Below are 25,385 nucleotides of genomic sequence, written 5' to 3' on the forward strand. Positions count from 1 at the left end.
TGGGGCGTTCTTAAGAAAGATAATATGATTGGTAAAAATATATGGTCATCTAGTATTTACATTCTTGCAGAGTTCCTCTTGAAATGCGAAGGTCATCCTGACCTTGCGACCCGTTGGCTGCAAGGCTACCTTCAAATGATGCCGAGCTTTGCATGCATGTGACGCGCGGGTAACCGTCCTTTGATCTCAAGAGATGCTTTCATCGTCCTTTTCAATGTAAATTATAGTCTGCTTAATGCTGGAGACCTTTGCGAAGTCTCCCACAAGCAATGATTCTCTAATGAATTAACACAATCTCGTGGCACACTCGATTGCTTACTTCCGCGTTTTCGCAAGCAGGTTTGCCTGGGCCGAATAATGACGAATGGCTGCATTTGTACATCGTACCTTCATCCCTATGGACAAGAACCACCCATGACTAATTGTACTTCAGGATACACCCTGGATGATGTCTTCCACTCCGGGTTCATCACGAAGAGACGATGATGGAGGCTCCCTAGCCAGCAATGATCCGAATCCTCCGACGGTGGCAGCATTCTCACCAGTGACGCTTTCTCATGCCACATCTGCTAACAAGCAGCGCTCTACGATACTTGTCCACCAGAAATCGCCGCTATTGATCGCAACTCCTCCTCAGATCACCAGAGCTTTGGCATATTCACATCCGTTTCTGCTGCCTCTAAACAAGCTCGCCGGATTGCTGACATGGACGAGTGGAGATCCTTGGGAGAGCTTCTTGCTCCTGGCCGGTTTCTGGGGGGTGGTGTTATACGGAGACGTAGTAATGCGATATGCTGGGCCCGTGGCGATCGTTATGGGGTTGATATTGGGGATGTACTCGAGGCGTTACTCGCCACTTTCATCCACGAGTTGGACTGGAGAAAAGCCGAAGAAAGGACATAAAAAGACGGATTCCGAAGCTACGAATACCAAACACCAAAAGACGCTGGACGAGATTGTAGAAACCCTGAAAGTCTTTACATCACGATGTAATGTGCTGCTGGATCCTCTCCTCGAGCTTACCGACTTCCTCTCCACCCAACGAACCGCAACATCCGCTACAACCAGGCCTGCCCTTACCACCCTCTTGATCCGAATCCTTCTCATCACACCACTCTGGATTGTCTTGACCCTCAGACCTATTCAGATTATCACAACCAAACGAATGGTTCTAGTTGCAGGCACACTGTTCTTGACATGGCATTCTCGACCTAACAGGGTATCGAGAGCTATACTGTGGAGATCCGCACTTATTCGCCGAATGTTGGCTACCTTGACAGGCCTCCACTTCTCTGATAACCTCACCCCACCACCACCAGCTTCCGATGCACCACCTCTACCGCCCCGAAAACAGACCGAATATCAAGAGAAAGCTTCACTAGCTGCTTCAGCAGCTGCAAAAAGAAGGCCAGATGCTCCAGGAGTTAGATTCACATTCATATTGTATGAAAATCAACGGAGGTGGGTTGCTTTAGGTTGGACTACGTCCTTGTTTGCATATGAAAGGGCAGCATGGACTGATGAGCACCTAAACGTTGCTCCTGCAAGAGAAGATTTTGAACTCCCAGATGTAGAAGGTGGTGCAGCAAGATGGAGGTGGGCGGAAGGAAGTAAATGGCTCGTAGAAGGTGCTGGAGAATTTGACGAAGGTGGCGTCAAGGCGAAGCCTGAGACTACTGATGGTGGACAAGGTTGGATCTACTACGATAATAAGGTTTGTTTTGCCTCCAGTTTATGAGATAGTAGTGGGGTTCCAAAATCAGTTTTTCGATCAAAGTCGATACCAGTGCTGACAAGCACTACAGTGGCAGAACGGACGAAGAGGACAAGATGGCTGGGGACGCTACACACGCCGACGAAAATGGTATCGCGATGCAGAACTAGTCGAGGTTTCTCCCTCCACAGAAATCACACCCTCACCAACCCCCACGCGTGACAGTCCTAGAGCACAACAGACACCTATCTCTGCACCACTCTTCTCCGAACCCTTACAGGACAATCTAGAATACACCGACAAGGCTAGTATCAGAAGTGGCAAGTCTAAAGCAGAAAGTACTAGTAAAAGTGATGGCTCGTCCACAAAAAGCTCCGGTTTCAAAAGCAGACCAGCAAACCTGAGGAGAAGAGGCACAGGAAGTAGTTTAAGCATTGCCAGCGATGATGAGAGAGTCCCGAGAGCTAGGGAAGCGGATTGGGGCATCGCAGATGATGTCAGGATGGGATTAGAATAACATCCCTCGTCGTGTACACAATTATAGGCTTACTTGGATCATTGGGCTGGAGTTTTGAGCGACTACCAATAATCATGACTTGCTGTTGTCTCAGATTTTGTTGCCATATGACCACCGTTCGCGAAGTGTTCGATATATTTGTGCTTGAATAAAGCCCTGAGCAGTGGCTAGGCTCAATGAACATCTGTCTCTATAATTACAAGACCAACCCTTTTCGCCCATTTATTATGCCGCCATGCACACTCACAGACCCGTTCCAACTTTAGCTCCTAGTACCTTAGTTCCTCTACTCGAAAAGATCCCCATAATGCCAAAGCTGATGTAAAATAGTGCAAGGGGATATGCGACCAATCCACGCATATCTCTCATCCTTCCCACTACGCAGAACATCCCAGAACTGCTGTATGTGCACCACACAATCGCCAAGCTCGTCAACACATATCCCAGCATGCCATCCATTGGAAGTATTACGCCTACAAGACTTGTCAACACCAGAGGTAACAAGCAATATCCTAACACGGATGCGCTTCGGGTGAAGGTTAAGGTCGAGGAAAGGTGTGAAGAACCATGGGCAGGAGGTGATGGATCCGACGATGTGTCTCCTAATGGTGGTGACATGAGGGAAAGTATTGTGTGGAGAGAGATGCTGCCTAGGAGGGCGAGGCCGTAAATGTATCCGAAGTGGACTTTTCCGGAGAACATGAGGAACGTTCCGAAGAGGAGGAAGAAGAGAACGGGACCCGCGAGGTCAGAGTCGTCCATTATGTGCTGGTCTATTCGAGCGAGTGGATTGAGAACAGCTAATGTCTATTTTACACACATTAGCTTCAGCCCTTGCTGCATTGAACTCGACATGAAGCTCCAGTATGGGCAGCTTACCTTGCTCTGAATATGTGAGAAGTTCACTCCAAGCTCCTCTAACAGCGGTGGCTCCCCGTCATAACCCTCTGTCCCAAATGCCGCCAACCATCCAGTTCTCAATCCTCCTTGCTCGCCCATCCTCCCACTGACTCCCTGCGGCGCCCCAAAGCCCGAATTAAAGCCTCCAGCAGCACCATAAGCTGGGCTTCCACCCGATGCTCCATATCCATACGAAGCTTGCGAAGGTGTTGCGTGACCGGACACAGGATTTGGTGTGTATGACGAAGGGTAGAACTGTAAGTTTTGCGCTGAAGACGCGCCGTAAGGAGGATTGGGTGGTTGTTGGAAGAATTGTGACATTTTGAGAGACTTTAACTGAATACTAGAAGAAGCTGTAAACTGGGCTGCTCAGATGAGCTTTGAGGAATGTGTTCTCAGCGTGCTGGTTGACGTGGTTTCTTGAGAGGTGCTGTTTACGCCTTGAATGTCAGGAACGAGGATTTTTGGATCGCGGGAAGTTCCGAAGGCTGACCAGAAAAAGTTCCTAGAGGAAGATCACGCCTTTTTGATCTAAACTATTCTTGACATTCAACGGACGATTCTGATCTTGCAGGCAGTGTGTGTTGTCGCTTCATTACAGCATGGTATGTGGCTTCCTGGGTCAACTCAGAGAAGTCTGCTTTATTCAGAAGGAACTACTCAATGGCTGAGTGCTAACTGCTATCTCAGGCGCATCGAATAATAACCCAAGTTGTGGTGACCGGCACAAGAGTCCTCAGCCGTGCCTTTGCAGAAGCATGGAAGCAAGCGTCCGCCTCTTCACAATACGCCAAAGCGCAAGCAAAGAACAATCCGGGTGCTGCAAACACATTCGCCTCCCATGGACTGACGCTTGAAGAGGCCTGCAAGATCCTGAATGTGAAGCCGCCACAAAATGGGAAAGCAAATATGGAGGATGTGACAGAAAGATTCAAAAGGCTGTTCGATGTCAATGATCCGCAAAAGGGTGGAAGTTTCTACCTACAAAGCAAGATCCTAAGGGCGCGAGAGAGGATAGAGTCGGAAATACGGCAAGCGGAAGAGAAAGCAAGTAGGGAAGCAGAGCTGAAGGAAGGATGGAAGCCAAAGGTTTTCAAGGATCGATAGCACTGAGTGTGGTGACATATCTGGTGCTGGGTGCGGTGGCCATACCCGGTTGTTGATTTGGGAGTTGGAAAGGGAACTCAGCTTTGAATCGTGTGATGGCGGCCTTCGACCCGGGCACAGTCTCGAAATCTTCCCTCTGTATTCGACATAGCCAGGCGTTTGGGGCTCTAATGTATATTCAAGTGGTTTGGGCATTGCATGACCTGGAGGTCAACATACACGTGTACGATATCGAAGTCTTGAATGGAGAAGATTTCAAGTTACAGTCACTTAGGACTGCACACGCTTTGTTGGTGAGAACGGACTCGTCCATGAATTTCTCTCGAAATTAGAAAGTAGATCTTGCCCTCGAAGTATATTCCCCCTCCCCTTTCTCAAGCAAACTAGTGACTTATTTCAGAAACAGTTCTCGCCGTAGCGATTAGCAAGCAGTATAGCCCCCATCCACCTCTACAGAAGTCCCAGTGATAAAGCTTGATTTATCACTCAGCAGAAAACTAGCAGTATAGGCTATTTCTTCCGGCAGACCCCATCGAGCCATTGGCGCTCTCGCAGCAACAGCGTTGCTCTATTCACAGGTCAGTATAAAAATCCTTGAGCATTCTCTGCCCGAAACTTGCATTTGGGCTGTCCCAGAGCATCTTGCTGATTTCAGTCTTAACCCATCCAGGACTGATAGCGTTGACTCTGATCCCATCCGGAGCATAGTCCTTGGCGTCTGTTTTGGTCAATCCCAAGACCCCGTGTTTCGACATCACATATGGCGAAACTCTACTAATGGCCAGGCTGCCACTCACAGATGCAACGTTGAGAATGGTGCCCCTTGTCTTGAGTGGGAGTCCAGTCCTGGATAGGCGTCAGTTTCATGGTCAGATGCGCTGTTCTCCCCTGGATGGCGTAATTGCTGTCCCGCAGAAGCACAACATCTGGCCTGGGTGATCCAGTATTATCATAGAAAAACTCACGTTACCGGCCTCAACTCTTGCTTCAACATCTGTCGAATCTAATTTTAGAGTTAGCCATTGCTCGATAGAGAACATAACCGGAGGGCTGGGTCATGGTCTCGGAAGGATATCACAAGACACTCAGAATTCGGAAATTCATCCGCCCCTACACCTACTTGCGCTCTCTCGCAATACCAAACTCCTTTGAGATTAACCCCAAGAACTGCGTCAAGATTGTCGGAATTCATGTCAGCTGTTCTCGCAATTGTTCCAGGAATGCCAGCTCCGTTGAAACAAATATCCAGTCGTCCGAAAGTCGCAACTGTCTTCTCAACTGCGGAATCGACCTGATATTCTTTGCTGCAATCGGCTCCGATTTTGAGGACTTCGATGGACGGGTCGAGTTCGACAATTTTGGCGGCTATGTCCGCGAGGTGAGCTTCGATGAGATCAATGAGAGCTACGTTCTTGATTCCATCAGCTACGAGACGCAAGGCTACTGCTCGGCCGATTCCCGAGCCAGCACCTTCTAAGATTAGCTCTAACCATTATTTTGCACCGGACGTGGCTTGCCAGTAATGAATGCAACGCTTGCACGTAGTCAGTGACTTTGGGGTGGGTGTTCTTAGTTGGAAACCAACCATTCTGGAGAGAACTCTGACATTTTCAAATCTCTTCGCTGAATTTATGCAGATAGATGTTATGATTGTGTTCAGATGCTGTCCTTGGTGTTGTTGTAATTTTTAGGGATTTAGTGAACAGTGTTGTATTCAGGTCGAGCTGGCCTCAAGAAGTAAGTATGCACAAAGTTGCCTCGGCTGCAATTCCCCGCCTATGCCCCACCTGTGTCAACACTGCATCTGCACTTATTTCAATATGTTTGAAGATCATTTCTTCCTACTTACATCTTTGCCTTCGTTTCCGCTTGCATGTGTACTTTATTTTCAAAAAGATATTGCTGGGGTTTAGAGAGCACAATAGGACTCGCAATTTGGTTCACATTAAACTCGCCAAATTCCTCCTAGGCTACCAGAGTCAGTCAGCGAAGAATGACTGCCACCGAAGGGCTAGGTGACATCGCTGGACACAATTTTCGTTGGAAAACTCATCTGGGTCACGAATATGGCATGTCAGTTTCTACAGTTTAGTTATCGAGAGTGTTTATAATTATTTTTATATTTTCCGTTCAAAATACATCATCCAAGAACCAGTTCAACTTGTTTGTAGTTACTGCTTTCACAAGTTGCCTTTAATATCCGACCAAATCCTATGCGGTACGCAACTCCACCCTGCCATTTAACACTGAGCACGTTACAGAAATCGTAGACAAGATTAAGTGCCAAGAAGAGGCACCGAAAATGGAGCTCGGGGAGACAACGCGTTGCAAATTCGAAATATCTTGGTGATATTGTCATGCTAGAAATAGCAATCAGGTCAATCGATCGTTGGCCATCGTTGGCATTGGTTCCACTCTGGAGAAATCCCAATAGCTTGCCGCTGCTGTCTACGATGCTGGAATGATTTTTGAGATATTCTGACCGAAATGGGTCTACCATGGATTTCCCCACAATCTGTTGAATCTTGTAGTCCAATTCGACGGTGTTAAAGCGGCTGCCACTCTTCATCTGCAAGAGTTCTCTACTCTCGTCCTTGACTGAAGGTACCATGTTGCGATAAGTGCAATCCAAGTGAGTTCCAAGCCGAAAAACTTATGATAGAGGGTCGTCGGGTATAGGTTTTCCCCATGGCCCTCCATGTCTTGGTGTAACGTCTCCCGCTAAGATAGTTTGGTGAGCCTCCCTGTGCTACCCGCCTGGGACTTTTGCTGACGGGTTCTCTGAAAGACCTTTCCATTCATAGAATGAGTTGCTGATTGGAACACGGCTCTCGAAATTCGACCGCTTTTTGTACCGTGGTACCAACTGACGCATTCGTAGTCCTGGAACCTGTGGAAGTGTTCCTTCCAACCGGAATGGAGATAACGAAGTGTGTGTAAGCACATGGACATGCCTACAGCACCACTTCAACCTGCACAGGACCAACTGAGTAATTGAGAGAGACGCTGAGTCTTGTCTGCTGGTCCAGATGTCGAACGAGCATCTTACGCTGATGTCCATAGCAGAGATACTTCGAAGAAAGTCTCAGGTAAACTAAAGTTGAAAACTCCTTGGAAACGGCCTCAAAGGGCTCCAAGCACGCCTAGAAACGCTCGGAGTTTGTCCTCAGGAAATGAAAGCTTACGCTCGCTGTATGCCTCCACCAACATAGGCTATTCATCAAGGCGAGGACCTCTTGACGCAGAGATGGCGAGTACCGACGTTTCCCATGACACTCTGTGACCATTTGCATCGTCTAGACTGTCACAGTCAATGTGCTCTTGGTGATTGGTTACCCTGCATTTCCAAAACACTGAATTATCCGGCGCAAATTAGCACAGGAACCGCTCGTAATGGCGTTTGTGTGAGCCAACACCCAGAAGGCCGTGGTCCACGTCCGCTCCGCCAGAAACCATGATGGTAATATCTGCATTTGCGTATATTGAGCTCATGGCGCCTATAAATTGGGATTTGGATTTCTCATCGTCTTGTATAATACGGAGCCGGTCCACCCACAGAAAGCCAGTCCCTACGGGATCTGTCAAACGAATTGCATCCCGAATAGTTGTCGGAATTTATGACTTCTATTGCTCGTTCTAGAGAATACCTGGCTCACAGAGAGCACGAAAATTGCTCTTTGTGGTGGCCAGACTTGGCTGCTTTCCCCACACGTAGCTCGGAGCACAATGACTCAAAATCTCTTCTGTTTCTACGAGACACTCGCGCTTCACATTGATCAGAATTAGGTTTTGGATTGTGGAATTTGCTGCCAACTTAGTAGACGATCACAGACTCCTGGATGCATTATATTACAGTACTCTATCCCCTTCCGCAGACGAGAGATTTCAATCCAATGCGTGCGGACCTCGACGCCGAAGTCGCGGAGTGGGCGCCATGAGCCCACTAGTACGAACTCGAACGATATTGTGGGGCTTTCATTTGGATATGAGCTCTACTACTTAGTTAGCAAATGCAAACAGCGAGGGAAAGGGAAAGGGAAGTTCGAATCAGGCCAGGTTTAAATCTACCATATACGGTTCCCACATGTATAATGCGTTGATAGTCATTCTCGCTCACTTCTCCAAAGTTTTTGTAGAGTAGCTGAACAAATTTTGTGCAGAGGCTCGTGCAAGTAGAGCACTGATTTCGTCGGCGTAAAGTGCCCAGGGGTTCCGCAATCCAGATGTCAAGTGTAAGGCCCCTCAAGCTCGCCAAAGACGCCTCTTTCCTGCAATTCAGCCAACGCGTCAGTAATCGTCTCGCAGTTGAGAAATTGTACTTGATCTGGATTTTGGGTAGCAGTTGGGGTCCATGTGGGTCATTGTCAACATAGGTCAAAAGCAGGTAGGTTGAGGACACTCCTATGTTCCAGGAAGCTAATGTACTAGATGGTAACTGGACAAATTGAAAGTCGGTGCGGCTTCATTCACCCCACAGGCCTACGAACCACAAGATTCTTCTCCTCTCGACTTCAATTTTTGATATTCTTGCGAACTTAGAAGGAACTCGATACGTCCTACTATATAGGATTCCTCATATTGTTAGACTCTGGCTCGAAAAATTTCAGCATTCTTGCTATCGAAAAGGAGTTTCAGGGGCTCGCTTATGGAAGCGATGAACCCAATCCCCCACCCTTTTGCTGCACGCACGTGTTGTCTTCGATTCCAATACAATCTCTTTTTCACCTACCAACAGCCTCCCTTTCACAATTGCCGAAAACCCGCGCTGCAAAGGCTCATGGCTAACAGCACTCATCATCCCATCCGCCTCTTCCTTGCCCCCGATTTCCTCTTCCTCATCAAAGTTCACCCACTGCACGTCGCACATCACATCCACAATATCCTTCCATTCGCACATACATCACTTCCCTCCTCTCCTCCTGATACCCATCATTCCACCCCGCCCAACGAATCACCCACGCCAGCAGCACCTTCTCTCCTTCCACCTCCAAACAATGACCTCCCACCCACCACTTCGGCCAAAATTATATCGGGTATCCTCTTGTACAAGCTTTTGTTATCGAGCTTTCTGCCTCCCTGGTCCCGATGTGCGCGATGGTTGAACTGGGATCGTTTTGAGAGATGCAAGGATGCTGGAAGCTTACGGCGTGATTGACGGATTCGCGACTGATAGGGAAGCAGTGAGTGCTGCTGTAGGTAGCGGAGACTCGAGGGCCGAGGACAAGGTCTGAGTCAATGGCGTTGAGGACGTGGACGTGGAGGATGTCGTGCGGGATTCCTGTCGTGTTTGATAGCGTATTGGGGGATATTTGGGGGTCTATTGTTGGGACTTGAGTCTCTCGGCATTTGGTTGGACGTGATATTGACATTCCTAATGATGTGAAGGGCGTGGTGACGATTCTCTTATGCAGAATATAGGAATCGAGGAGCTATTCCGAATCGCACTGAAACTCGAAGTAATTTCTACAGAACATCACGGACGTACTGGAAAAGAGAGGGATGGAGCGTGGCTATTCTGGGAGGCATGGGGCGAAACAACCAAGAGAGTCGGACAGGCTGCGTCGGATGAGAAGCAGATATGGCTAGAGAGGCCTGTGTGTGCCACTCCTATGGAATTTCTTTGCACGCCAATGGAATTAGGAGCAGGTAGGAATTACGAATGCATCGAAGTTGCTTTGCCCCTCGTGAACTCTCAAACGCCATGCAATTCGCAAAGAATAGCTTTCAGCCCCCTTCACACCAGTCTCAAGGAGTATCGTAAGCAATCGCGCATCTCTGTCATTATCTTCATCATTCCATAATAGTAAACCATTCAGAAGGTCGAGGATGTCGATTGATCTTATCGCCGCAATCGAATGAGAAACCACCGCAATCCCTGTAAAGCAATGTTAGTCAATACTCTTCCCAACAGCCAGATTCTAGAGAATGCTCACAATTATGTTTCTTTTGCATCCACCCTAGCCATATCAAAGTTCCTGAAAAGTCCATGCGTAATCCTCTCCCTCAAGCCCGCAGCCATTCTCCGATGACCACCCATCACCCACACAACCCTTCACAAATCTTGATTTCCAACCCCCTTTTCCTTATCTTTGTTCAACTTGCACTTGGCCTGGACCGGCGGAGCACACTGCCTCATTTGGCTCCAGAAATGCAAGCCTTCGTCACAAGCAAGCAGAAGCGGCTCCCGTCGAAAATCGCAGTTGATATACTCGCTGCAGTTCGTCGGGTTGACCCACTCGCATGCCGCTCCGCCGTTGCATTTGGTTGGGCACTCGAAGATGAATGTAACATCGGGGTCCGTTGGATCTGTGAACGAGATGCTTTGGGACGGTGGCGAGGCTTGCGGGACGTAGGGGAGGGTTTGGACGGTGACGGTCTTGGTGATGGTGCCGTGCGCGAAGGAGAGGAGCAAATTAGCATGAAGCAACCCGAGGATCGTGAAAAGGATTCCTGGCTCGAAATATCTGAGGTGGCGTTGAGGAGACATGGTGAACTGTAACCGGAGGAGTAGGATCCGACAATGTGGTAGGAGTCGAATCTAGGAATAGAGCATCCAAAAGCTCTGGGAAGAGGTTGGTTGGTTGAAGTGAGGTTGCAGAGTTGAATCTGGTTGGAATTGCGATTGGATGTTTTAAGGAGGAAGGCTGATTCTTGAACTAAATGTGGAAGCAGCGTTGTAGCATGGGTTTCCTCGAAGTCACACTTTCCGTTTTGAGAAAGTTCGACGACAAGTTTCAATTAGGACAGACCTCAGCGAATGATTCACCACCGAATCTTTGGGTTTCCATGGTCAAGAAACCGGGTTGTTTCAGATGATCAGATGATGAGAGTAGTTGCGTACTCTGACACTTCTGATACACTTGACCAGTTAACAAGAAGATGATCCTAAGACTGCTAGGAAATTTCAGAAAGCACAGTGAGAACTAGAAACCATTGAAGCATTCTACGAGACAGTGAGAATGGCCAGGAGTTATGGTAGTAATGCCACTTGCAGAATGTTCGGTATGCTGAGAAAGTGAATCATGACCGGATGTTTTGTTGCAAATCAATGTTCCAAGCTTTCTAGTACATTGGAATGTAAAATGAAGGAGTTTCAACCTCGCTCTCATCTGATCGAGGTCCCCTCGAGGGATTCATCTTCCTTGCGATTGTTGTTGCACACCGTCCAATTCTGTGGAAGTTTAGTCGATAAGTGAACTCATACCATCGGAGGAGATGGGACGAGAGCGAACACCGAGAAGATTTCTGAGAATTTATTTCATCTGGAGATATGGGAGGAGAGTGGATAGTAGGAAGTCGTTTTGTTGGGTATCGCACAGTTTCTCTAAGAGTTTAGACGGAAAGGCAGCTTTCTATCTGATGCAATGGAAAGAGAGTGAATGCAAGGAAATGAGTCTTTTTGCAAGTCGCTGCTCTCTCAATGTACCAGAAAGTTTTGAACATTTGAAGGGAGATACTTCCGGGCCGAGGGAATTATTTTCGTCGGAATAATATTGAACACTGGTCATTCGCGACCCGAGGCACGGAAGTGCGTCTGCTGTACATCGCACTCATTGTCCTGAGATACTGGGACAGTGAGAAGGACCACACAGAGATGATTGATCTCCAGGAGGTTGCTGACAGCCTAAAGGCCCTTGGCGAGCACCAGGGACCAGTCTTCTGAAGGAAATGACGCGCGATTAAATAAGTCTGGCTCCAGGAGAACAGCCTGTTTGAGGTGCTAGCAGTAGTCGTCTAGACGCAGAAGCACAGTTGTCACATTCGCAAAATAGGCAATTCTCACGCCTTCTTTTCCGGAAAATCTCCGACTTGCTGACTATAACACGAGATCTGAGGCCACAGCCACCTAGGACTTGAGACCAAATAGATTGAAAGAATGGTCAATTTTCTTGGCTGTTGAGAAATTGTTGAGCTCATCAGATGATCCGAGGTGATTGAAAACTCTGCAATGCTGGAGCCGGGACGTTTCGTCCAGGGTCCTATAGCAATTTTACGGATGGAATAAAAGAAGTGTATTAATGGATTTACTGAGAAAAACTCTGCTTGCCATGTGAGGCGAATGACTGCAGTTCCCCCCCGCCAGAACGAGGATTTCTACTCCACGCTCCCATCTCTCGCTCTTTTTCCAAGTCACCTCCTGACGGATTAAGGATTCAAACGAGGTTTTCTTTGAAAACGAACAGCTTTGTTTCTTCGATGCTCTGGAGCCCCAGAAAGTAGTTCTGAAAACTCCGCTTGGTGAAATGAAGGATGTCATCATGGAGGAGCAACTTCAAACTAGCGCGGAAAAAAAAAATCATAGCCTTACAGGATGTAGCAGGTAAATGAATTCCAAAATTTGAAGCGGCTGAACCCGCCATAACACATACCGCTCCGTACTCGGCTGCACTTGGCTTGGCGCTGTCTACATCCTCATCTCGAGACGCCGATGACAACTCAGAGAACTCCTAATTTAGCAGGCTCTTCCCGGCACTCGAAATTAATAACATGATACAGTATGGCCCTGAGCCACGAGGTTCTCTCGTTACCGACATATTACCGCTGTCAAAATAACTTTAAAATTGGAATAGATGCCAGGCATACTTTATATGAAGCAACTATGACGGTGCAGCGTCCCGAGGAAGAATGGAGCTCCCCACATTGGATCCATGGGCAAGGGGTGCACGCGACATGCGACATGCTCTTTTCCTTGATGTCACTCCCCTGAACTATGTCCATCAGGGGCTGCCAGACGACTTCGTCTACAGCGTGTAAATGTATAGGGAATTAAAACTCTTCACTTCACCTCAGCTCTGCAGGAGCCACTGCTACCCCACAATATCGCAGCAAGCACAATGCCAATTTCCACCTCCCCCCTCAATGAAGTGCCATCATTGGCCGCCCCACAATGAACCATTCTCGCGTCAAGTTCGCGATTCTGGCGTGAGCTTGTATGCAAGCGGATAACGCAAACAGATAGAACTGTTCCGGCTCGATGCCCGCCGCCAGTTCCCTCGGCGCAATGCCCTCATATCCACCCGTTATATCACAGACAAGCCCGTTACCGCTGTTCTCGCAAACGTGGGAAACGGAGATGGGGTTGTCCATTCTATGCTTTCAAAGCTTTGAGTGGAGAATCGACCGAGAGCGGAGATAGAAATAGAGGCGGCAAAGCCCAAGTCGCGTGGACACCCCACTTTCAACAAGAGGGAGACGCGGTTCGAGATTGTTTTGATATTGCAGGATTCGGACGGGGCTGGTTTTTCAGGTTTTGGATGCGCGGAGAGGGTGGTGTTGGTGGTGATGATGGCGATAATTTCCGATGTGTGGGAGATGAGATTTGCAGGGAGGGCTTGGGCTGTCCCGGAGACACGGTTCGGCCTTGGGATGTGGCTTTCGCGATTATTTGAGCAGCTGATGCGAACGTGAGAGTCGCTTGCGACTTGCGAGGGTCAGATGAGACGATGTAATCGGATGGATTACTCATGGGCCTGTCAGCGGTGAGCAAATCTGTTTCATTGGACCAGCTGTGCGGATGCAGTTCTGCGGAGATGATGATGGGCTGGGGAAGGGAGGCTATGACGTGATGAAATGGAAAGAGGGACGGTTTGTTTGCAGATTTTAGGCTTCGTCTTACGCAAGATCTGAACATGAGATTGGAAGTTCTCGGGATGGCCGGCGCTTTGCCCTGTGGCGGGGTTTCTGTTGTTCCTTGGTTCTTGAGGCTCCCTGTGAGGGGACCATGGATCATGGATGGAGATCGAGAATCCCATCGCCGTTGCTAGCTTGGAGGGTTATTTTTGAAGCTGCAAGCCCTACGTAAAGGCAGAGTTTCAAGAGCGGAGCGAAATGAAGGAACGGTGGAAAGTGTTCTGTACGGCTAATTTTAACATACAAGGCTATGTGTCAAGAGGCTTGGACATATCGATAGTTGGTGATAGTTGCTTCTCGAAGTCTCGATAGCTAAGCAACGATGACAGTAGTCCCCGTCAATAGAGCAAACTGAGCTGCAGATGACATCGCCAGGAGTTGACACCGGGCAGGAACCCACGTTCAGAGTAAGTCTGAATCATGTTGTACTTCAGCATACAATTGTCGTGAGGTCTCAAACCAAGGTCTCGGATTTGTATCCAGACCCTGCGCTGTCAGTCTTAGAACCATGATAAGAAATTATCATAGGAAGTGTCAACTGTCAACAGGAGCTTTTGCTCTTGAGAGAAAAAGAAGAGGGGAAGTGGGCTTCATGGAGTGACCTCGAGATACCCCGTCTTTGGTTCCTACCAACTTACCAAGACAAACAGTCTCACTTCTCGACGAAGGCACAGACAGGATCGGCGGATTCCGGTTCAACGTTCAGAGGGCTTTGGCGATCTGCTCTCAGCTTGGACGAACTCGAAGCCTCACTAGACGAGTTCAAGCTGGCTCTGCGAAGACTGCGATGCGAGCAGTGAAGATCTTCTTGATCGCCTCAACGCCTGAGAGGCTGAGACGACGATGGAGATGAGATGGACCCACACGGCGCCCACACATCCATCCACTAGCAAGGTTTCGCGGGTTGATTTGCGCTAAGAGACAAAAGAAGGAAAGCTCCAGGTACAGCTGCGCTGTGGGTGGTCGGCCGGGATGCAGCCGTCTCCGGCTCCATGGGTTCTGCGCCTCTGCGGAAGCCGTGGATGGAACGGTGCATGGGATCGAGCCGGGGTTCTCGGAGAGGTCCCCATCCTTGCTTGCATTTGACCCCTGGCCGCAGGCTGCACGGCCAAACTGGAACCCCTTTTTGGCCTTGCCCACACGAAATCATCCCTTTGGGCCATTTTTAGTCCACAGTTAGTGCACTTGATGTTCGTCGCACACGAGTCAACCTTGCATGGCCATTATTGATTGCCTCTGTCCTCTGAGAAGCACATCTAGAGAGATCATGCGACACGGGTGGGAGAAGACATCGACAACCATGGCGGAGAGAAGAGAAGCATTTTGGCTTTTGGAGCATCTGAAACGCCCATGGGCCGCGGGGAGGACGTTGGAGAGAGGCTCGTACCGTTGTGTCAAGGGAGAGAGAGACACCATGAAAAGGAAAAAAAGACCCATGTTCACCTGGCCTTCGAAATTTTCGAATGCCACAGGTGCGATAGCTGATCTTGAGGCCGAGGTCCGAGCGTCGAGAGACACTTGAGGACGGACATAGGACACACGGTCAAGAAGACTCACCACTCACCCGCAAGACAAACAGCTCTGCGAGACAAGGAGGACATCTTCCAGATGTCAAGTCGCTTTGCCACAGCCTACAGGACCCTGAAGAAAGTGATTTTCGTGAAAGGAGAAATTCAAGGGGAACGCGAAACGCTTGCGCAGGTCCTTTGGCGCTCAACCAGCGAATCGTCGGCGCCATCACGATCCTTGGAAGGGCACAGCTTAAAATACCACCGCATGGCGCGTGGACGCTGTGCCGGGGACCGAGGGACCACACAGAATCCCAAGTCACCAAAGACTCGATCGTCTGGTGAAGGGGTTAGGGGTCCCTTTCAGCAAGCTCAGCTGTGGGGCACAGTTCTGCGGCTCCGAGTGTTTGCAATAAACCTGCGGCTTCTGCAATAATAACAAAGTTTACTGCATCTCGAGCCCAAATCCAGGGATAGATTGGAGGAAAGGGTGGAGTGTTCTGGAAGAACAGAGGACCGAGAAGCGTTGACAGGGAGCTTCTGCTCCTGAGATGCACGCTGTGAGGTTGTCAAAGCTCCGAATGCAGAGCAGAGAGGCAGGGAGGCAGGGAGGCAGGCAGGCGCTCGCAGGCTGGGTCTGCAAAGCTGCCAAAGCAAAGCTGCAGACAACAGCGAATATCCTTGAATTCCTGTGCAACCAGACTTTCTCTCTGCTCTGCGCTGCTCCTCTCTGCGCTGCTCCCCTCTGCGCTGCGCTCCTTCATTCTGCTCTTGCAACAACACATCACATCGCGCTTTCTTGGTCTTGCAACTGGACGATCTGATTGTGCCTTGCCCGCGGCGGCGAAATACAAGTGATAGGCCCCGATCTCCCGACTCCCGCCCTCGCCTGGCCCTTTTCCGCGAATCCAGGGATGCACGGCGTGACGGGATGGGATGCTCGCTCGCGGGTTTCGATGAGGGACGGGGTGTGGGAGTCTGGGACGGCACTTTTCCAACGCCAGTGCTGCAGGATCTCGCTTGTTCCTGGCTGCATCCAAGTTCCAACAAGCCAACCTCCCACGCCTGCCTTGCCTGCGTAGCCTGCCCTACCTGCCTGCCCGCCCGCCTCCCCAGACCAAAAGTCCACGAGCGCGGCCACCAAAAAGCCTTCCCTGCACCCGAGCAACACAAGCCTCGACCCCGGTGCGCGCCCAATCCCCCTCTCTCTGTCACTTCATTTTGTTCACGGAGTTTCCTGTATTGGTCTTTCTTCTCTCCTGCTTCTGCTTTCTACTTCCGCTTCTGCTTCTGCTTCCACTTCCACTGCCACTTCCACTCTCCTTCCCCCAACGCCACCGCTCGTCGAGCAAACATCCACGGATAATCGAATCGAACACGCAAACACATTGTCCTAGAGACATCAGACCAAAAAAGGGATCTGCGCCCGCCACACTCATTTACAACCGATCATTGTTGATTAATGCATTGTCACACGAATTTCCGAGCAACGCTCATTCTGCTGCAACGATCCGCACTGGGCTGCCTCAAGGCGCCGCGTCCTTCGTTCTAATTGCGCCCAAAAACAAATCGACGCGCGAAGAACCTTCGAAACTCGCCGCAGCTACAACTCGTCGCTTGTCGTCGAAAGCATCCCTCCACGCCGATAAACTTTTCGGCAGAATAATCTCTGCATACATGGGGACATCGAATCCAGGGATACCGAAACGACCCCGACACAACGATCCTCAAACCTGAAGCACCACTCCCGTGTAGCCCTACACAACTGGTGACATTGTACATCGACATTGGACTTGTCGATATCCTCCGAAACGAATCATCACGGCCATTGCTTGCCGTGTTCGGACGGATTAACCTTACCTCACAGCCTGTGTGTTGCTCCCAAGACTTGCCACACTTACTCCCTCTTATATCCTCAGGGCTGATGCTTGTCCCTAATAGACTTTAACCCCCGCGCTCAAGCCTGCTGTCGGACCGGTCACTTCAGTCCTTCATTTCGAACCAAATCGGCTCGACGACCTAATTTTTTCTTCTCGTTGCTAGGTCGAAGAGCTTAGATCGAGCTTGTTGGCTTGCTCTCTCCAATCGTGGCTGTCAGTTCTACCTTTTAAAGTCAATTCCCTCGGGGCAAAGTTCCATTACTGACGCCATTCAGGACTTGCGGCAGGGCAGGAAAGGAGGAGCAAAATGAATCGATTTCGAACAAAGAAGAAAGCCAAGGAGGCTGAAGGTTTGGTCCGAGTCTCGACCGATTCCGATGGACCCCCACTAGCACCTGTGAAGTCCTCGAAGACTTTCAGACGAGGCAAGAAGGGTCAGGAACCGGAGCCTAAGCTAGAGATCGATCTTGCCACTGCGTTGCCATCGTCAGACGACTTTCGGACGAGTCTGTTAATGAGCGGTCTCTCCGCACGATTTTCCATGCTCCGCGAACAAGACGACCCTAAATCGAAGATTGGAAAGGCGAGTGATGACAGTGTTCTATTTCCCAAGCGGCAGTCGAGGTTAAATGACTTCGGGTTTCAGTCACATGGATTATCAGATATTGCAGAGGTTTCGTCAATCAACGGATCAATCAGACCTCCTTTCGCCTTTGGAAGGGCCGACTCCTTCCACACAACGGACGGTTACGGAACCGACGATGATTCTACACACACAGGCAGCATCATGAACCGGTCAAAGCCAGGCGAAGGAAACAATCTCTTTGGTGGTCGGCAGAAAATATACAAGATCCCGGTTAATTCATCTGGGTCCTCAAAAACCACGACTGATAGTGCAGGTGGGGGCATGGGCGGTCGAGCTTTATATGAGAATGATGTCAGCCAATCAGCCTTTCAACGACTCCGTGAGCGTGAAAGGGAACAAGAACGGCGGGAACGGGCAGAACGGCAAGAGCGCGAAGAGATGGAGGCTCAATCATCACGACCCAGCTCACCACCCCCTTCCGGTTACAATCGCAACAGGGAAACCTCATCTACAACGTCTTCAGCCGGTCCGTCAAATACCAGGACGTCCACAGCCGCGACCTCCTTTACCTCACAAAGAACCCCATCTCTGAGTGGTGCACATACCCCAGTGACCCCGAATGTTCCCAATTCGGGCACCCCTACCCTTGAGAGATCCACGACCAAAGGCCGTCGCTTATACGAGACTGGTCTCGATCAGCATCTGCATGAACAGCAATTTTCTGCCATGAACAGGATTGACACATTGACTAGGCAGCGGACCATTGGAGCCCAAACTCCACCCCTCGGACTTTCACCAACAGCAGGTCCTCATGTGAGCGAGAGATGGGACCGACACCAGCTTGCTGGGAAAGCCAGCATGCCAAACCTTCGAGCGGCAAGCCCGCCCCCAACAGGCGCTGCCATGGGTACTTTTGACTTTACTGCAAGACAGAACAATGCTATTGAAAGTAAGCCCTTTGGGATGACCTCTCCCCCTCTAAGTCCTCCGATGAGCGAGCACGACGATCCCGTCTCTCTTGCACTTCAACCCAATGATAGAGGCAAAGCTACAGCGTTAGGTGCCTTTTCAAAGCCTGTCCAACCATATGACGAGAACAAGTACTCTCAAAGACAGCTTCAGATGCAACAGGGAAGAGAAACACCACCTCGGAAGAACTCGCCACCCCGTGCTTTTGTCCCTCGACAACAACAGCAAGTGAGCCGTACCCGTGCAGACTCGAACCTTACCTTCGCGTCCGGCAGTTCGAGATCAAACTCCTCAGCCCAAAGACATTTTCTACCAAAGGACCGAATCCCAGAAACCTTGAGAACTGAGAATCCTGTACCAGAAAACGAATCCACAGGTGGTGGAACATTCTTGAGCTCGCCTGACGGCAGCCCCCAGGGCTCTCCGAACGACTTGATGCAGGAACCTAGCAAGCCAAAAGCAATTCTTCGACCACTTGATTTGTACGCCAAATATCGACAGGATCTACCAATGAATCTTGAACGCCCTCCGGAGTCAGAGCATCCTGCGAACCGGCAGCAAACCAATGAGGAAACCTCAAATGGACTTACGGAAACTCGTACTCAACTCACGACTACCAATCTGCAGCCTCATCCTGCAACCCAGCCTCCAGCAGACTCCCCTACTCTAGGTCCAACGGTGGGTCTGATAGACATTCATCAATTTCGCCAGCACCTGAGGGCGGATAGCAACAGCTCATCGATATATGGCGGGGAACCATCGGCTGGCATAACGTCTCGTTTCCCATTCGATCACACCGAGTCATTACCGCAGAATGATTATGCAACTAAAAACAACCCCTGGGAATCAGACGATTGGGATCATGATTATTATAAGGACGCCAATTTTGGTCAGGATGGCGCCTCTGACATGGCGAGAATGGACGAAGTCTTGCCTGCTCCGCTCTCAACTCGTTCGCCAAATATTGAAGTAACTGGGCAGGGTCCCCGCAAGCCATCATGGGAGAAGGAAATGGAGAATCATCACACCAGAAATGGAAGCTCCGAGACCCAGAAAGAACGTCAAGACTTCCAGAATGAGCTCGCCACCCGTCGAAGGCGTGTTCAAGAGAGTCTGAAGAGTTTCGTTGAGACGGAGAGCAAGGCCGAAAGCCCCATGCTAGGGTCTGAGTTACCTTTGAAGAACAATCCTTTGGGGCTTCTGAAGACCAAGTCGAGTCGTGGGTCGGTAATCAGCGGAACAAAAGAACCTGGACAGACCAAAGCTATGAAGATGTTGGGCATTGGAAATGCGACTATGACCAGCTCTCACTCACCAAACAAGCAAAGTTTTGAGGAGACTCCATGGCAAAAGGAAGAAGAGGAGATGCTGCGAGGGGTGGCGAAGCCTCCCACGTCGCCCACACAGACTAGAGATTTTCGACAGGCTCGCAGGGATGCACAGCGTGATCGTGAGAAGCAGGTTACATTGAGGCATCAACAAAATCAACAACGGATGGCAGCGGAAGCGAGTGAGTCGGAATGGTCCAATTCCCGGATGGATCACCAGCCGCGCCAGCGAGCACCAAATGGCGACCGAATCCCCCCCAATATTCGGACTGGACCCCGCACGCAAAGTCGAGAGAGAAGACAGCACCCCCCACCTGTGACCCATTCATTCAATACAGGTAGCGGCCGAGACAGCAAGGACAGTGCGGGAACGCCACGCTCTGGATCGAGACCGCCGTCCGGCGCTTCAAGAGATCGATCCGGCTCTGATACCTCAGGGGGACGTTCCAAAAGTCGAAATGGGCGATACAAAGACGACTTAGCAAAGGCAATGGCTGAGGGCACGTCGAGCTCTAGTCAAGGCTACTATGAAGAACTCGAAGTTCCTTCTGCACGCTTTGCTCCAAGATCGCCCGGGAATCCAGGCATGGGATTTTCTCAGTCTCCAATTCCATCGCCAATGCTTGGCTCCAACAGCAGATCAAGAAGCAATAGCAATTTAGCAACTGCTGGATATTACGATAGCCAAAAGTCCCCGATGATGCTTCAGAGTGGCCGCGAGACACCTGAAATTGGTCTTGCACCTAGACCTTCTCCCACAGCTCCATTCGTGGTCAACGCGACACCAGCATTGATCCAACCTTCACCCGCTGGTTCCGGAGCCAATACACCAACCGTACAGGGTTTCCAGAGCCAAGGTGGGATCCCTACACATCGGAAGAGATCCATCAACAAGTCCGACATTTCTGAACCAAGATTCATTTCTTCCACATCCAGAGTCACCACAGTTAATCTTCCTCCAGGGTCGTCCTTGCAGAATGGCACTGAGGTTTATGCGCCACCCATTCCTCCCGTGAATCCTAAACGTCGCCAAACCCGTGCGATCTTTGGGACCTTGATGGGAAAGAAAGACGAGTACGATGAAATCCACTCTATGCCATCAGCAACTCAATCTACCGAGGAAATGAGCACCTTTTCCGCGGATGAAGGTGAATTTAAATCCAAGCACCGGCAGAAGCTCCGGAAATCCTCGAGCGAAGGTGGGAACCTCAATGCCCGGGCCAGACACGCCGCTCAAGCCGCTCCAAGCCCAGCGGTTCCATCTTTTCCCATCGGCTCAGGAAGTCCTCCGCGCCTTGGTGAAGGCGGGATGTTTTAGTGTTTCTTATGAATGCGGGCCGTTATTATACGGCCTTATATATATACCCTTGCCATATTTTCCATGTATCAGATAATGTTTACACGAGACTTTCATATGTATATCAACCCCATGGCGCTTTAAAAAGACTGGGAGGGATTTGGCGTTTTGAGAGCGAACGCGTGTAATCATGCCTCTTTCCTTTGGAGCCACGAATTGTGGTTTGGTGGGAATGAGGAGGAGTGTTTGTACCAATATGTTCGTCACTGATGCTTCAGCTGGCCTGGTGTGTCGGAGATGGTTATCTGTAAAGCGGTGTTTGGCTGTATGGTGAGGCGGTGTGGATATATCTAACGGGCGAGGTAGCCATTGAGATGATACACTATATTAAAATAAAATTATATATCAATTTCTTCAACTTTAACGTCAGGAATTTGGAAAGATTGGTTTCGAATGTAGAATGAATCGGGGACCACTAAAAACGCCTCGGCTTGCCGTGCCTCGACATCTCCTTGGATGCTCTCGAGCGCAGACATGTTGCTTCTCTCGCTTTGCAGGTCTGAGTGCGTAACCAAAGAAAGCAACTGCTGCACTGCAAGCATGATTAACATTTATATCTTGCGTTCTATCACGTGTTGGCAATAGTTGGGGAGGGTTGTTTAAAGATGCTCTAACCACCTCCACGAACAGTCGCTCTCGGTCAGGGACTGGGGAGCTTCATGTACATAGTGGAAACAGACAATAAAGAAAGCTTTTGACTTTGCCATCGAGATTTCCCTTTTGAAAGTAAGGAGGAAATGAAACTGTTCCTCGCAAACCTACGTAGATAGGATGCAATTCTCGATTCAAGAGAAAAATTCCCACCCAGATAACCAAATAGCATCCATTGAGGAGCGGCCTGTGTATTACAAACGGAGGAAAGGAGGACGATCCAAAAGAGGCAACGCGCCTCTTGTGGCGCAAACCTAAGCGAAACGATATTTCTAGATTTTGCGAGGCGGGGTGTCTATCATAGGCAGCGCAGACAGCTACCTCCAACATTTCGTTCACGACACGGCCATTCCGCCTCCTTTGTCAGGGACGAACGACTCCCCAGATGCTACATGACCAGATGCTCGGTCAATGTTAATCTTGGGGACGTCACTCGTATACCGTAACGCCGCCCTTCGAAGCTGGCCGTGGTCACCTTCACTTCAACATGGCTCCCTCAAGCAATTCCGCGAAGGCTCTTCAGCAGAACCGCCCGCGGCCTGCTGTACCCAGGACCGTCGTGCCAGCCATTCCACTGCCATACATTCAGAAGCGCCAGCAGCAAGAGGCGGCTCGTGCCAAGGCAAGGGAAGGAGAAGCTGCTGCTCCCACGGTTGTGGAAACACCTACACCCTCTTCTCCCGCCTCGACGACCGCGCACATCACCCCAGCCATAGCCAACGGCTCTTCAAAAGGCTACTCAGCTGAGAGACCAGAGGAAAGCAACGAATCGGCTTCTCCAATGACGCCTGCTACCTCCGCTACACCGGCTTTAGAGGAATCTTCACAACAATCCGACGTTGGGGACACCGAGATTTCTGCCCAAGACACGACCACAGGTAAGCAAACGGAATTCACTCTTCCTTACAATTCGTTGTGCTAACTCGGAGAAAGAAGAACCTCAAGAGACGCCGAGATCGGTTCCCTCTGAAACCCAATCCTCAGCCTCGAGATCGACTTACCAGATGCCTCCACCCTTCGTCCCTTCGCACCATGGCCAGTTCAACGGCATGGGTCCTGATTCTGCCAAGTACCCTCCGCCGCAGCCGTTCAACGGCCAGCCTCCGATGCATCACACCCATCCCACCGCTGGAAGCGTCATGTTTGGTGGACATCCCGACTCGAACAATTCCTCTCCTGCACCTCCCCCATCTGCTGGCAACGTCCCGCCGTACCCATACCAACAAGCGCCTCAGCATGGAGCTGCTCGTCATGGCCCTCATCAGTCCAATGGTGCGAACGCTCAGAACATGCCCAATGGCTTCTCTCCCATGGGTCCACCGCCGCCTCCAGGCTATTATCCACGTCCAGATGGCTTCATAAATCAGAGTGGTAACGATAACTTTGCTCGCCGTCAAATGGCCTCCTTCGGACCTCCTGATATTTACTCTGGCGCACCCAGCTACGACCCTTCTACCCCGCAAAGCTTCCATGGGTCGCAATCATCTGCGCCGAATGAACAGGAGAACGGCCCTGCCTTCTACAGCCAGTATCCTACTGCAGTCGTCAATGGTAGCAATGGTCATATTGACGAGGTTCGCCTATACCAACAGCCACGCCCAAAGACTCGTACCGCGTCTCAGCAGGTCGTCACCGATGCGAACAACTTCCCTGGACCAGTCCGCCACCCAACTCACCAACAGATGGATCACTTCGACGGCCTCGTTGGTTACGTCCAATCTCAGTTTGCTGACCCGACCTTCGCAGACTACACGCTTGAGCTTCGTTACTCAGATGACCGTGCACCTCCTGTTCGCATTCCCGGCCACAACTTGATGTTTGCGCGGAGCCCAGCACTCAAGGCCCTTATGACAGCTCAAGCTCGAGACAGCAATAGCGATGGTCTGACAGTTCGAACTCTGCTCATCGAGTCCGATGATCGTTACTTACGCTCAGATGGGTTCTGGATGGCGGTGCAAAGACTCTATGCTGGCCCTCTCCTGGACTTGGGTGCAGCTGCGATGGCGGCGACTGCGCAATTCACAGGTCCAATGCCAGGTACCCCAACTGATCGGTTCGATCTTGCTCTTGGTTACGCTGCAGCTGGTCACATCCTTCAAATCCCACCGGTCGTCCATCGTGGTATTGAGAATGCTAGCCACTTTGTCAACTGGGCCACGCTTGAAAAGGCACTCGACTTCTCTCTCGACGGTGGCCTTGATTCCCAGTGGACCTTGGCAGCCCAACCCGACATATCACGATCCCCAAGCACCTATGGTCCAGACGTCAACATACTCATTTCCAGCGCCTTGAACTGGGTCATCACCAACTTCCCAGCAGGTTTTAAGCTCGATTTTTCCGCTGGGGAGCCGACACGGAACCGTAGACTCCCGGCCGTTCAAGACCTTCGCCCATCTGTTCCGAACCCCCGTCTCAGCATGATCAAGTTTGGCGACCACCCCACCGAAGAGAGCGTCCGATCAACCTCAGCAAACTCGGTCACGGTCACCCTTTCCAAAGTATTGCTCAACCTCCCGTTCCATCTGTTGAAGTATGTTCTGGAGTCACCACGTCTGGGCAATGTTCAAGGTTGGGCAACAACAGTTCTTCGACAAGATGTCATGCACACCGTCATCCAGGAGCGTGAGAAACGTAGACTCAAGGTCCATGCGGCTACGTATGTTTCCAATGCTGAGCGTAATGGAAATGCTAAGGAGTGGGATTCTGTTGGATGGCAAGAGAGTGTCGAAGCTCTTGGTGGCAACGAGACAACTCCCACCTTGACTCGAACTTGGGTTGATTTCACCGTTCCCGACTCCTAAATTCATTGGATGGAAACATATGCTGAACGACGGAGATCTTCTTGTATTTGATTGATTACTGGTGCATTCGGCGTTGCATAGGAGCCCTCATCATGATTATTTTCGAGGGTCAACGCTGCGTCTTTGCATACAAGGGCGGATATGCAGACAGATCAGGAGTGACTTTTTCTTCTGGCTTACAATATTGAGTGCAAACATTTGCATACAATCTGATCCAGATTTTGCTGGAGATGGATGGGGAAAAAATCCTTTACATAAAAGCGCATGGGATAGTGGCTTAGTCCTTGTAATGACCGCAGCAAATACCTAGGGAGTTGTGCCCAAAATGCGGAGTTTCCTAGACCGTAGTTTTTCTGCCTAGTGACTCGAATGACTTGTGAAGGGACAAATTTTAATCCTCCCTAATCTTGAGATTGGAAGCAAGATAGAGTTGGGGT

The 25,385-nt window shown here is 50.2% G+C and overlaps 7 protein-coding genes across 7 annotated transcripts; 4 read left to right on the forward strand and 3 right to left on the reverse strand.

Annotated features, from left to right (window-relative positions):
* Positions 1–159: 159 nt before the first annotated feature.
* K444DRAFT_616885 (Pex24p-domain-containing protein) lies at positions 160–2,401 on the forward strand. Its single transcript, XM_024881008.1, has 3 exons — positions 160–376; positions 434–1,714; positions 1,806–2,401. Exons 1-3 carry the CDS (start codon positions 365–367, stop codon positions 2,229–2,231), a joined length of 1,719 nt encoding a protein of 572 aa, XP_024732722.1. The 5' UTR covers positions 160–364; the 3' UTR covers positions 2,232–2,401.
* Positions 2,323–3,543, reverse strand: K444DRAFT_595867 (Yip1-domain-containing protein). The gene is made up of 2 exons (XM_024878409.1): positions 3,111–3,543; positions 2,323–3,038 (listed from the first exon to the last, which is right to left on the reverse strand). Exons 1-2 carry the CDS (start codon positions 3,450–3,452, stop codon positions 2,475–2,477), a joined length of 906 nt encoding a protein of 301 aa, XP_024732723.1. The 5' UTR covers positions 3,453–3,543; the 3' UTR covers positions 2,323–2,474.
* Positions 3,544–3,733: 190 nt separating this feature from the next.
* K444DRAFT_633350 (mitochondrial import inner membrane translocase subunit tim-16) lies at positions 3,734–4,238 on the forward strand (the record flags this gene model as incomplete). The annotated part of the gene is made up of 2 exons (XM_024883598.1): positions 3,734–3,736; positions 3,822–4,238. The coding sequence occupies 2 exons, from the start codon at positions 3,734–3,736 to the stop codon at positions 4,236–4,238; spliced, it is 420 nt and encodes a 139-aa protein (XP_024732724.1).
* Positions 4,239–4,546: 308 nt separating this feature from the next.
* On the reverse strand, positions 4,547–6,112 carry K444DRAFT_80949 (NAD(P)-binding protein). Its single transcript, XM_024888732.1, has 6 exons — positions 5,824–6,112; positions 5,756–5,772; positions 5,359–5,708; positions 5,204–5,241; positions 4,859–5,084; positions 4,547–4,806 (listed from the first exon to the last, which is right to left on the reverse strand). The coding sequence occupies exons 1-6, from the start codon at positions 5,844–5,846 to the stop codon at positions 4,660–4,662; spliced, it is 801 nt and encodes a 266-aa protein (XP_024732725.1). The 5' UTR covers positions 5,847–6,112; the 3' UTR covers positions 4,547–4,659.
* A 1,498-nt stretch (positions 6,113–7,610) lies between these two features.
* K444DRAFT_536700 (uncharacterized protein) lies at positions 7,611–7,853 on the reverse strand (the record flags this gene model as incomplete). Its single annotated transcript, XM_024875402.1, has 1 exon — positions 7,611–7,853. A coding segment is annotated over one exon (243 nt), but the record flags the coding sequence as incomplete, so codon positions are not given.
* A 9,515-nt stretch (positions 7,854–17,368) lies between these two features.
* K444DRAFT_81042 (uncharacterized protein) lies at positions 17,369–21,646 on the forward strand. The gene is made up of 3 exons (XM_024888733.1): positions 17,369–17,469; positions 17,532–20,996; positions 21,102–21,646. The coding sequence occupies exons 2-3, from the start codon at positions 17,564–17,566 to the stop codon at positions 21,455–21,457; spliced, it is 3,789 nt and encodes a 1,262-aa protein (XP_024732727.1). The 5' UTR covers positions 17,369–17,469; positions 17,532–17,563; the 3' UTR covers positions 21,458–21,646.
* An 807-nt stretch (positions 21,647–22,453) lies between these two features.
* Positions 22,454–25,384, forward strand: K444DRAFT_666486 (uncharacterized protein). The gene is made up of 2 exons (XM_024887192.1): positions 22,454–23,025; positions 23,081–25,384. The coding sequence occupies exons 1-2, from the start codon at positions 22,635–22,637 to the stop codon at positions 24,946–24,948; spliced, it is 2,259 nt and encodes a 752-aa protein (XP_024732728.1). The 5' UTR covers positions 22,454–22,634; the 3' UTR covers positions 24,949–25,384.
* The last annotated feature ends 1 nt before the right edge of the window (position 25,385 follows it).

Source organism: Hyaloscypha bicolor, assembly GCF_002865645.1.
Source record: "Hyaloscypha bicolor E unplaced genomic scaffold K444scaffold_124, whole genome shotgun sequence".
Lineage (NCBI taxonomy): Eukaryota > Fungi > Ascomycota > Leotiomycetes > Helotiales > Hyaloscyphaceae > Hyaloscypha > Hyaloscypha bicolor.